The 13100-nt window shown below is 38.9% G+C and overlaps 1 protein-coding gene across 2 annotated transcripts in view; it reads left to right on the top strand.

Moving 5' to 3' along the window:
- Positions 1-13100, top strand: part of WRN (WRN RecQ like helicase) — a 163136-nt gene that overhangs the window by 103572 nt on the left and 46464 nt on the right. For both annotated transcript variants that reach the window (XM_075204601.1, XM_075204600.1), the window contains exons 21-23: positions 3249-3350; positions 5654-5746; positions 12507-12642. In XM_075204601.1, coding sequence (XP_075060702.1) covers positions 3249-3350; positions 5654-5746; positions 12507-12642 — 331 coding nt within the window. The remainder of the gene's footprint in view (positions 1-3248; positions 3351-5653; positions 5747-12506; positions 12643-13100) is intronic.

Genomic DNA, 13100 nt, shown 5'->3' with positions numbered 1-13100 from the left:
ACACAGCCCTGGATGCTGGTAAAACTGGGGTCCAAAATTTTATCTTGTTGGTCTCAGCTTGCCGAGCCAATTGGCTCAATGCTTGGGAGGCAGATGCAGGGTCAAAAATACTCTGGAGTCCTTGTCTTTTACAGTGATGTCTGTTCGGGGTTGATTTGTATAAGATTATTAGCCAGGCGAGAGGTGAAAGAGTTCCTTCTGTTATATCTGCCAAGAGAACAGGACTCTTGGTTTCAGGCCTTTTCGCGTAGTGGTGAAGGCACAGGGGTTAGGAATTGCTTTGGCAGTTCCCGGCTCATCGTGGAGGACAGCTGGTGTGTTCCACTAAGATGCCATCAGCCAGGTCCTTGAAATGACAGGCTGCATAATGGACATTCTGCCCACCCACAGAGGCAGTTGTGTGTGCCTGTCTGCTGATTTATAGGGGTCGGGTTCAGTTCCACTTCAGATTCCTGTGTGAAGGGATAAATTGATTTCCTACCTTCTCACTACCTGTCTCCTTGGGGACCAGCTTTAATTGCCATGCGGTTAGATACGGTGCATCATGGGGCTTCGGCCAAGCAGTTTACTCGGGCAGCTACGTGGGGCTCCGTACATACATTTACAAGTCTAAGTACGGTAGGTTTTGGTATAGGGTGCTGCGCACTGCAACTTTATGAGCGTTCCCACCCAAAGGGAAGTAGCTTTGTTATGTCCCCATGGTCGAGTGATCCCAGTGGATTATAGAGAAAATAAGATTTTATACTTACGTTAAAATCCTTTTTTCTCTGACATCCTTGGGGGACACCGGGACCTTGGGTATAGAGTAGGGAGAGGCGAACACTGGCACTTTAACTTTAGTAAAACAAAGCTCTGGCTCCACCCCCTCTATACCCCACCTCCTGCTAGAGGCCAGTCTAGTTTAAGTGCCCGGCGAAAAGGCTGTGTCTGGGCTGCTCAGCTGCCCTCTTCTGTTACTTTTATTATTTTATGGCAGGAATATGCAGTATGCAGCGTGCGGCAAGCGCTGTATGGAGGGGGATGTCGGAGGTGCTGTGAGAGGAGCCTCTGTTGCCAGCCTTCCTCCCAACGTTTTCATACCCTCCTAGGAGCCGGGCACAGTCGACGCAGGCTGTGTCCGTCCTCCTGATCTGACAGTCAGATAGACGGCAGACACTGCGTGAGGAGGAGTGGCAGAAGGTAAGTGAACCCTCTCCCAGCACAATGCTGAGTGAGAGGGATAGAAAATCGCAGTTTGTCCCTGAGCAGGCTGCTTTTTACTAGAAGCAGTCATTCTATGAAAAAAAAAAAAAAAAAGATTCTATTTTTAGCTCGGGAGACAGGGTCAGGCAAGGGTCACTAAGATAGTGAAGCCTTGCTAGGCACTGGGTTGTTGAATGTTACCAGTGGGAGTGGTGTTTCTTCTAATTACACTTCCTCCACGGTAGTCTCTCACTATTATGTTTGCAGACACCAGAATAAACAGCCATTTTATAGCTCCCTTTTTCTGTCCTGAGTCCCGATAGAAAGGTTTGGGGATTGTTATTTTCAAAAGTCTATTTTTACTCTGTGGGGCTTTTATTGGCTGTATTGCAGGCTCACTTTCTGTTCAGTATTGTGGGCTGCTTGTTATTTAAATTGTGTTTTGTTACACTGTTTATTACACTGTTTTGTTTGTGTTTTGTCCCATCTGTTAACATGTCAGAAGGGGAAAAACCATGCGTGGTAAAGCTAGTGTTACATCACTGTTGAGTTTCACCTGGGCTGTTTGCCACGTAAAGCTACCATCAGGTCAGTCATGTGCGCAGGTTCTGTGCGCAGCCTGCCTGCTTTCAAAGAGCATACCGTGTAATACAGCAGCTGCTGCTTTACATACAGCAACAAAGGCCTGGGTTCGGTCTCTCTCCAATACAGTGGCTGAACTTGCTCAGTTGGTGCTGTCACAGGCTGTGGTCGCTCCATCTTCTGATTCTGCTTGCACTGTAGCAACTGACATGGGTTCTAGTTTGCTAAGTCAAGGTTTGACTGTTTCTCCCTGGCGGAGTCTGTACACCCTGCTTGGGTACAGGGAATTGCATCCTCTGTACAGGGTATGGTTTAGGTTTCTTCCTCTTAGAGAGGATGTTACAATCTGTAGCACCGTATTCCTCACATAAGCGTAGGAGGATGGCGCCACAACTTCAGGAAAATAAGCCAGATTTTGACACTAGTTCCCAAAATGAAGGTAATTTAGCGGTGAATTCTGACATGGATGCTCCTTCAGTTGTGGAGGAGATTCATTCGGTTTGCCAGAGTGTGGAGGAATTAATACAAGCTGTGTGTCAGGTACTTCACTTTCCTAAGTAAGAGTTTCCTCATTTTGCTCTAGTTATTCTGGGAAGAAGTTTACCAAAGTTAAATGTTTCTTTTTCAGCTATGAAGTTGTTTCTCACTTTTATTGTTTGTTTCTGTCCTCTTGGGCTTGGTTAGTAAAATAACTGACTTGCCTGCAGGATGGTGAGGTATAAGAGGGAGGAGCATTTAATTGTTAGATTATTTAAAACACCCATGTCCTGAAAGAGGCTCTAAAGCCCATGGACCAGTGTCCCCCATGGACTAAGAGAATAGGATTTAACGTGAATATAAAATCTCATTATAAAATTTATTGGTCTGTGTGATGTCTGCTCGGTTATGCATTCGGACACCACTGCATCGATTTGTATGAAACCAAAGTGAAGTGATCCAGTTGTATCCTGGCTAGGTTTTCTGAGGGTTCGGGTCATGATCGGACCTTCTACTGGTGTATGATGAACTTTGACCCGAGGAGCCAGTTCTGGGCCTTCCACTGGATGGATTTGGACGACATTTAATATTAAAAAAAAAAACATCACTGGGCAGCCACCTCATGGGTGTGTTAGAAGAGCTACTAACTATTTTTAAATGGTTGACAGTTACAGCCAACTCATTGATAACTTAATAACTGGAAGATTTAAACTCGGGCAATGCCGGGTACTTCAGGTAGGATATATATATAGATAGATATATTTTCACTTTTTTAATTGTTCAAGGAAAGCTATGTGGATGGAATAAGTGAGGTATTTTCTACCCTTGGTTTATGTTAATTGCTTTTGGTTCCAGATATGTTGCATTTTCTTTGTTTATCTTTTGCTTCTTTATAGTAAATATATGTCTATTTGCTCTCTTATTCCATGACTTCTAGAAACTAAATATAAAATGTCATAAAAGAAATGCTTATTTAATGATACACTGTATCTCTCCATCTCCTTTAGGCACATGCTCTTTGAGATCAAAAATCCACTTTTTCGGGACTACAAGCTGAAAATGTTGACAAAGATGGAAAAATACCTTCATTCATCCAGTTGCAGGCGCAAGTATGAGCCCATTCTTGGTCATATACATATTATTCTTTTAACTCTGTATCCTACTTACCATATCAGGTTTACTGTACTGTATCTATTTCTAGTAATCTGTCGGTGATAAGACTGCAAAACTTTAAACATATAGGTACTCATTTAGCTATAGGAGTCCATCCTGCTATTTTGCACCTTAGCAAAACCATGTTGCTCTGCAGGGGAGGGACATATGCTGTGTGCTTACAAATTTATTTGTGAGTGGGGCCATCCCAGCTCAAATATAAAACACAGTATTAAATAAAGCTGCCCAGTATTTTTGTGTCTCGCATGCAAAAGTAGACCGTATTAAAAATAGCATTTTCACCTCATGTATCGCAAAGCATGGGTTCTCCATGTGCAAATTTGCAACTTTACTGAATTTGTTCCTAACACTAAATGAGGCCCAGTGCTGTAATGCATGCATGTCATTATACTATAGCCATAGACATATTTTGGAAAAATATCTTTTCCATACCGTGTGACTAAGCAATAATTGTGGTATTTTCCACTGTGGCTGTAGCCAGTGCTGCTGACATGATTTATATTAGGGGTGCTCCCCGCCGACAGTGGCAGCCGTTAATTTATTACACACACCAGGGTGGTGAGACCGAGCTTCCCCTTACTTCTAACATAGTTTCTGATGTTTTAGATCATGTCATGGTGACTGGATTGTATACTCTGCCCTCATTTTGTAAGTGTTTGTGAGTGTCTTAGGTTATTTTACAAATTGCTAGTATATAAAAAAAAAAGTGAGACATACAATCAGTTGCACCATAAAGCAAATTGATTTAAGTGTTGTGGTATTTAAAATACAACATAAAAAAACACACACAGCCACATGAACAAGGATTTTAATGTGCTGTATATAGTGTTAGAAAGAGACCATAATTTCACTTCATTGATCATTTATTTGACTAAAGGTCACTTAAATAAGATGTAAATGGTACGTGGGCGAGAGATTAATTAATGAAGATACACCCAAAGGAGCTAGGCCTAGCAAATGGCTTGAAATGGGAAAGTTTGTATGTGTCTGCCAATTCCTTTGTTTCTTTAGTAGTTTTTTTTTTTTTTAACTTGTCTTGATTATCCCTGCTACATATGTTTTTTTTAAATACCATGATGCACTTTCAAGTGATGGAAAAGCAGGTTTTACCAGTGTGTTTGTCATGACGGAGTATAAAACTTTGTTTATGGAATTGCTTTATTTCCTTATTATTCAGCAGATTTAGAATTAGGTGCTCAAATTGCTATAGCCTAAAGTGAATTAAATCCGGGGAAAAAAAACCCTTAATGTAGAACAATGTGTAAGAGACAACTATATACTTAAAAAAAAAAATATTTTTACAATGGTATGTCTTAAGTTGTCCATGCACAGCTGGTCAGCTCCAAAGGGGCCCATATAGTATGCTACTAAACATTGCCAATTTTTTATAGCTCCAAATCACACCTACTTTTGTGTAAATGCACCTGGCTTTACAGGGAAATTGTATGTGTTTGCGGGCAACAATCACGGTATCTGAGATGTTCATACAATTCCACCAACCCATGGCAGGAATTGGAAATATCAGGTTCTGCCTATGATAACTACAGCTTAATCTCATACTTTTGAACCAACATGCAAAAACAAGATTTTATTTTGCAGTTGGGATTATTTAATCAACTCAGCCTTTTTATACCTGGAAAAGGGTTTGTTTTTTTAAATAGTCTTGTCCTATATCTTTAGTGATGTGATGCAGTTTGCACTTCTGCAGAAAATGAGAATTATAGGTGTGCTTTGACCACTGTAATGTAATGTGGTGTGCACCTTGAAATATTCTAGGCTAAGCGGATGGGTTGGCACTCGCTGAATCAGGGAGGGTCAGTAAATTACCCTTTGTGACTAGGCATGTGAGACGGCTTTCCTAAATATTTCCTAAATATGATGGCGTGCATCCAGCATCTCCTGAATGTTATGACAATTCAACGAAATGTAGCACAGTGTGGTTTGCTGCTATCTACAGCATATCAGAATATTGTTTTTGATAGGCTGATGTAGAATTACGTTGTTTAGATACACTACCCAACCTCAAATTGAAAAACGTAATAATTTCAAATATACAATGTATAGCTGTATATTTTCTCAGCACGAATGACATCATCGTCTGTGAATTAAACAAAGCCAAATAATTGTGTCCCCCAGGGTTAAATTAATGAAGATTATTTTAGCCTATTGTTGTGTTCATTCAATTTAACATGTAAATTCTTGTTCTTTTTTATTTACCTCACAATGTTCCCTTGTGTAGGATCATCTTGTCTCATTTTGAAGACAAACAACTCCGCAAGGCCTCTTCTGGTATCATGGGAACTGAAAAATGTTGTGATAATTGCAAGACCAGGTAAATGCTCTCTCTAGAGGTTAAATGCCCGGACAACTAAACATTTCTGTAATGTCTGGAAAGTTTATGCAGTTTAAAACCCTTTACTGAATAATACTATGTATCTGATTATTGCTATTACAGTCTGGAAATCACCCATTCTTATATAGGTTTAAGGAAAGAACTTTTGGGGGCTGATATTATTTCGGACATATGCTAAAAGCAATTTATAGTGAAAAGTGCTAGTGATTATATATGGTGATGGACCTCATTTGTGTTGTTCTGGTATACTGCTGTCATATGAGTTATATAGAACACTATTTCCTCTTCAATACTCCATGGCAGCTATCACATATGGTTAACACCTTAATAGAGACATGAAAAGAACTGCTATGGAAGGTATATAATGTGAACCCTTCTTCTCTTATTGTCTTTTTTTTCTGTATCTGAGTAGGGCAGCTTAGTGTAGTTAAGGGTGTTTTTTCTGTTTGTTCTTTAGGAGGCTTACCTGTTGTTAGGGTATTCAGTGGATCCCAGCAATGCAACTCCAGGATTCCAAGCTGGAACATGTAGCTCCTTGGGGACGCTAGTTGTTACTTTCAGTAATAAATGAAAGGTTTGGAGACCCTGCCTTCCACTTCTGTTCACAAGCTGTGAACTCCGCACTGGCACACCAGTGATGAAGCTTTCAGGTCATACACTGCAGGTAATTTTTTCTGCAGTGTGGATCTTTGATTCTAGCATCCTCTAATCCAGCCTTCCCTGTTCTCGACAGCACTTCAGGGAAGACCGGAGATATAGACTCAGCATTATGGCTTCCACACATCAACGCGACCTCTTTGTATCTTCTGGAGCAAAAAAGTTAAACTGGGAAAGAAGACTTCTCAATGATTCTTGTCAATTTTTAGCCTCCACAGAATCCAGTAGTGTATACAGAGGTTTGGAAAACTACCACCACTGGGTTCACTGAATTGACAGCAGAGGGTACAAACTTGAATGTCTCTTGAAACACTAAGGTATTTTGCTTCTATTACTGTCACAGGGCCACTAAGGCAGAATGTATACTTACCCTAATGATGACATGGAGCTTTCAATTGAAGTATGTTTTCACACCTTTAACGCTCATAGCTTGAAACATACAGAGGATGAGGAAGAAAGCAGTTGAAGTCATAGTAATTCTTCTGCTGTGGCCTCGTAGTCCTTAGTTTGCAGTAGCCCAGGTAATGCTCCTGGGGCAGCCCTGTCATATGCCATCTTTTTTACACCAGCGGCCATTTCTTCAGCCGAACCTGCATGGTCCTCTCTTTGAGAATGTGAAGATTGAGCAGTCATTGCTAAGGCACAAGGGTCTTTCTCATAAGGTAGTTGAGGTGCTGATTCAAACCAGAAAACATAATTCTATTACAGGATTGGAATATATTGATCCTGTGACGCAAGCCAAAATATGTTAATCTTGTTTCTGCTACAATTCCTCAGGTACTTAATTTCCTTCAGGATGGATTGGCCTTGCTCTTACTACCCTAAAGGTTCAAGTGTCTGTGCTTAGTGTTAGTGTCTGTGCTGGACTTTAAACTGGCATCCGATGACCTTATTATTCTTTCAAGAAGTAAATTGGACATCACATCAAGCTTTTTCTGGCAGCTTAATCTAAATATAGTTCTGGATTCTTTAACAATGGTTACCTTTGAACAATTGCAGGAGTGTAAGCCTTAAGTGGCTCACACTGAAAGTACTTTTTCTGGTAGCAATCACTTTTGCTGTCGATTGGGCAAGTTACATGCCTGGTCTTAAAGTTCACTTGGATTAAGTAGTGTTGCCAATTCTACTTTTTTTCCCAAAGTTAGTTTCTTTTAATAATAATCAGGAAATCGTCTCTTTGTCCTCAGAATGGAAAAGAGAAATGGTTTCATTCATTGATCTTGTAAGAGATATTGCTTATCTTTCAAGAACAAAAGAGTTCAGGAAAGCGGATCAGCTTTTTGTCCTTCCCGTAGGTCCCCGGAAAGGGCATGTTCCGTCCAGACACTTATCAAGGTGGATCAAGAATATCATTACATGGGTTACAAGATGAATGGATGGGAGATGCCAGAAATCTTAATCCCACACTCTACAAGGGCAATGGCAACTTCTTGGGCACACAAGGATCAGGCTTCAGCAGATGACCTATGCAAAGCAGCTGGATGGCACAGCTTCATACCTTTTAACAAACATCTGTTGTATGTGACCTCTTCTGCTGAGACTCTGTTTAGAAGTAAAAATCTTCAGGCATTATTCAATAAGATTTTCCTTGTTTGCAGTCAATTTACTTTGTCTGGTTTATGCTTTCCCACTCTGTTTTAATACTGCTATTTCAGTAAGTCCCATTTATGATGGACGCCATGGAATATTGAAGTAGACATGAGAAAATTCTTACTGTTAATTTAATTTTCCTGAGATACGTCATGGCAGCCCAATATTCCCACCTTTTATATTCTTCAAAAACAGCTTGGGTGATGTTTCAAAGACACCAAGAGTTCTTTTCTGGTCTCTATTCAGCTGACTAGGGAGTTAACCATTGGCGATGGCTGCCATAGAATATCTCAAAGAAATTAAATTAATTGTAATTATTGCCAAGTTTTTAATTTCTAAAAAAACATTCAGAATAATGCCAGTGTATTTGGCACACAGTACTGAATGGCAAATGCAGTTTCTGTATCACATGAGATGCACTTTAATCAGGCTTTTACAACCACAAAAACTGTAAAAATATTGTAGATAATCAGGCTGATAGTGTGGTTGCTTTTGACATGTGCAGTGGTAATGGGTTGGTGTCGAATGCAGGAGTGCAAATGCTAGTTATAGGAGCTAATATCACAGGGCAAACAAATAATTAAGTAAAGCAGATGCCACAAATGAAAGGAACATGCCACCACCTTATCTTTGATTACTTTAAGCAAGGATTACAAAGTAGGAATTAAAAAGTCTTTTGGAATGTAATTGAGCTTTAAGTGTACCAATCAAAATTGTGTTGCATTGAAGTTTATCGGGGTTAATGGCGTCATTTCAATTGCCTCCTCAAGCGCAAAATAGTAGTAAAAAGGAGAAATAAGATGTTATGTAAACTAGAACTTATAAAAAAAGAAAACAAAGGAAATAAAAAAAATATGATAAGATTTATAAAATAAGTTGTTGTTTTGTTTTTTTTACTGTTATACTAGTCTCTGCTCTTGATAATTAAAAAGTAGAATGAACATTTTTCCAATCTTGGAACTTTTCCATATTATAATCTGCTCATTTTGTCAGTGATATGTAAGAGAATCTTTCAGGCAGACAGCCAGGTAAGTGCTGCTACTTACAAAAGTGGAAGCTGCTCAAATCAATTTATAGGCCATAACAGGTGCTTGAAAGGGTGGGGTTATCCTGCAAGGAACATACACACAACATTTTTTCCCCCAGCACACTGCTATAGCCAGCAACAGATGCTGCTACTTCCAGGAGACCAGAACAGCCCTATCACATATTGATCCATCGGGAATATTTTTTTATCCCAAAAATAGCTTTAGAAATACATGCACCAATTTGTTCCCTATGTCTTGTAGGTCACTCTTTTAAGGCACCAAAAATTTCAAATTATTTGACTTCTGACAAGCCATGCATTGGCCTTTTACTAGTGATATCAGACGAGACAGGGGACTGCTACATCACACCACCGCCGTTCAGGTTATATGCCCTTCCCTTTATCTGTAACATGGACAACACAGAAAACTTTTTATAACGGCAAATACTATGGCTAGTATTTGACGAAAGGTTTGCCTTTTGCACACATTACTTAAAGGATGAATCCTCATATAGCTATCCTAGATATATAGGTTAGGGAAATATCCTCTAATGTGTGCAGAGTGCTTACCTATTGCCAGCCACACGTTGCACAGAGATTCCCACCAACTACATGTGCAGACGACAAGAAATGCTGGGTATGATGGTGGCAAGTTACTGGGTAGGTGAATAGTTTATTGTCATTGTTGGGTATGACATGTTAGGAAATGCTACAATCAAGACGCACTACCTTCATGTGAGATTAGTACAAACGGTAAATGTCAGAACACTTTATTTAAATAGAAGAGACCCTAAATGTTGCGCAATTAGTTTCTTTAGAGTAATTTAGATTATCTCAAAATTCTGATAGTCTCAAAGAAGAATCCGATTAAACTTATTGTTTATTTTTAAGTGAATCCATGTACTTTCCCCATTCAAACAGCCAGTACACAGACTACACATGCTTCTGATAGGCTATAGATGAGTCGTTCATTTTAAGGTGTTAATAATATATAGTGGCCGCACATCCCCTCCAATAACATGTAGCAACGAAGAGCTATTAGCCAGATGCATCTGCTCTCTAATAGGCTAAGAAGAATCATTGTATAGTAATAAGAATTTCCCTGTTTATGTGTATGTAAAGTAAAAAAACAAACAGTAGTTGATTTATCAAAGCTTCAGTAACTCAATTGCCATTACATTAGTCTCATTGACTTTCAGTCCAAAATATGTCCACATACTGACAGTGTTGACAAAATCTGATATATCTCGCATTGGTCAGTGAGATACTTCACGTATACTGGTAGGAAAATTATGATCTCCCCAGATTATCTTGATTGTTTTATGGAAATGATATAAAAAGTGAAGCGGTGTTCTGATGCCTAGTTATAGATCATGTTAAGGATATAGCTAAGGCTACAGACGGCAAGGATTATGCCCCTGTGCTGCATTGCAGAATATAGTATAACTTTACAATCCCAAATACACTAGCTCATCCTAGCGCATTAGACCCACATTTCAATGTATCAAAAACTATCCTTTGTTTTCTCTCTATATGTAAGAATAGCCTGATCCAATTGGTTATGGTATGTTCCATTGGCTCTCATTACATCATATCGCCACTTAGCTTTTAGCAGAGTCTCCGTTCAAAGGGCTCTATTTCAGACTTGTTTTGCACTATTTAAACTGTATCCCTTAGGTACAAGCCTTGTCATTAGCTTATTTTCTTGTTTATGAAATATATACAAAATGAAACAAATACGATGTAACCAAACAAATTCGCCATCTGATATATTTTGTGTGGTGGAAAAATTACTCAATGACCTGTTAGTAGAGGTAGATTTCTGAAATATGTTTATCTAGATAAGACAGTTTTCATATTCATAAGGAATTTAGCAGTTTCCTCAACAAAATAAAAATGTTGTTTAAATGCTGGTTGCATAACATCTTATTAATGAAAACTTTGTATTGATTAGTAAAGTCTACAAATTCTTCCCACCATATGAGATACAGGTTTGCATAGCCTAGCACACAAGCCAAATCCAATGCTGTACTCTGGTCTGGATTTAAAAGTGATCATTAAACACAAACTGACTTAGCTGACTGTAGCTTAATACACAATCAAAATCGATAGCTGTAACCTGGCCTAGAGTTGGAATTATAATTGAACAGAAACTGTGTGAGATCATGGAACACTCACCTGCACAACTGTCTAACTACCTGTTAGGTAAACTCACTTTAAAGAGGATACAGCTTCAACTACTGTATTTTCTTATGAATAATTGAGATATAAAGGGACTCAACCACCCATTTGATAAGCCCAGATAGTATCATCAATCAGTAATGCATGTGTTTTTTTGATAAATACCTCTGTATCTCTTGTATACAAGGGTAGAATGTTGACATAATAGGCCTGATTCAGAGTGCATAACTTGCTATAGAATAAGTTGTACGCAAGTGTATGCGTATGTACGCTGTAATCAGAGTTGAATATGTGCCCAGGTCTGAATGAGTTACAGATGCGTCTAATTGACAGCACACCCCTCGGACAATTGTGTCCAACTTGTTAATTTGTACAAAAATCTCTGATTTTATATGTTAACACAGTTGCTATAAAACATAATTTAAACTTCAATAACCTAGCTAATACAGCAGGAACAGCTTCCCTGCACTTGTACAAAAATGTTTTATCTTTGCTATAGCACGTACAACAAATCCTAATCTGTGGGCAAGCGACTACTAAAGTCTCAACAACCGTCTGCGAATCATTCACAAACCTCTAATTACAAGCGGTTTGCTAGTTTGTGTGTTCGTCATCATCATGTGCTACACCTGCCCCTGACCAGCACTTACAACTTTCAGCAGTATCTACGATTACATCGCAGTCTGAAGTCTTACACAATTGCTCAAACAATGAACCTTTCATGCCTCAAGGAGTAGTAGTAAGTGTCGGAACATTCGCAGATCTGAATGTCCACAGTTGCGTACATTTGTTGTCTTGAGTGTGTGCAGTGTGAAAGCTGCAAAGGTACGCTACGCAAACGGGTGTACATATCTCTGAATCAGGCCCAATTTCTTTAGTTAGAATCCAAAAACTTGCCAACCTTCTTTCAAAGACTCTTACAGCCAGAGATGGTCGAATATCCAACTTGTTCACATCCTTGTGGACTTTTAGGCAAAGAGTCAAAAAGGCAAACCAGAAGAACAAATAAGTGGTAGACAAGATACATCCTGTTGCAAACAGAAACATTGGAAAATGATTTACAATTGTAAAAATTAAGCAGTAAAATGGCACAACTGCCATATATCCCAGATTTTATCATCATGTTGTGGCCATTTAAATAAGTTGTCCTGGTTTGGACAGCTTTTCAGAAAATTGCTCAAACTCCGCAATTTTTTTCCCTTCTTTATTTTGACTTTGGATACATAATTTAGAACTGCACTTGTCTATAATCCCTTAACACACTTCTCAATTTATGTTTTGTAGCTCAATGCATAGCCTTTCAGTTACTAAACATAGTCTTCAAGATTTTGGTCAAGAAGCCCTCCAGTTATTATCAGCAGTGGAAGCTTTAGGAGGAAAATTTGGGACTGGTGTCCCTGTCTTGTTTCTTCGTGGATCAGTAAGTAAATGTGTATGTGTGATGTAGAGTGTAATAACTTCATACTCTTTGTAATGGTTCATTACTTTTATTCTGCAGATGCCCTCTTATTAGAGTCTTTTTTTATCAGGCCTTGTTTACATTTGGTAGGGACAGCACGGTGGCACAGACGGAGACCTATTGCCACCTTGCGGCTCTCTACACTTAGAGAGGCGGAACGGGGTGTAAGATACATACCACTGAAGGTAACCTGCAATTACATTTTGACAGTGGTTTTGAACAGAAACAAGTGTCATTTACTGCAGCATAAGAAACCAGAAATAAGCATAAAATATTCTGGTGCAAAATATAAGATTTGAATGGTTATTATTTTAATGTGCATCGATTAAATGTAATTTTTTAATCTTTACTTTCACCCTACATTATCTTTTGTTTTAAAATATTTTACTGGATATACTATATATATTAGAACTAGGTTT

This window comes from Mixophyes fleayi, chromosome 1 (assembly GCF_038048845.1).
Source record: "Mixophyes fleayi isolate aMixFle1 chromosome 1, aMixFle1.hap1, whole genome shotgun sequence".
NCBI lineage: Eukaryota > Metazoa > Chordata > Amphibia > Anura > Limnodynastidae > Mixophyes > Mixophyes fleayi.
The sequence above is the reverse complement of the archived record's forward strand: the minus strand, read 5'-3'. Positions and strand labels throughout refer to the sequence as shown.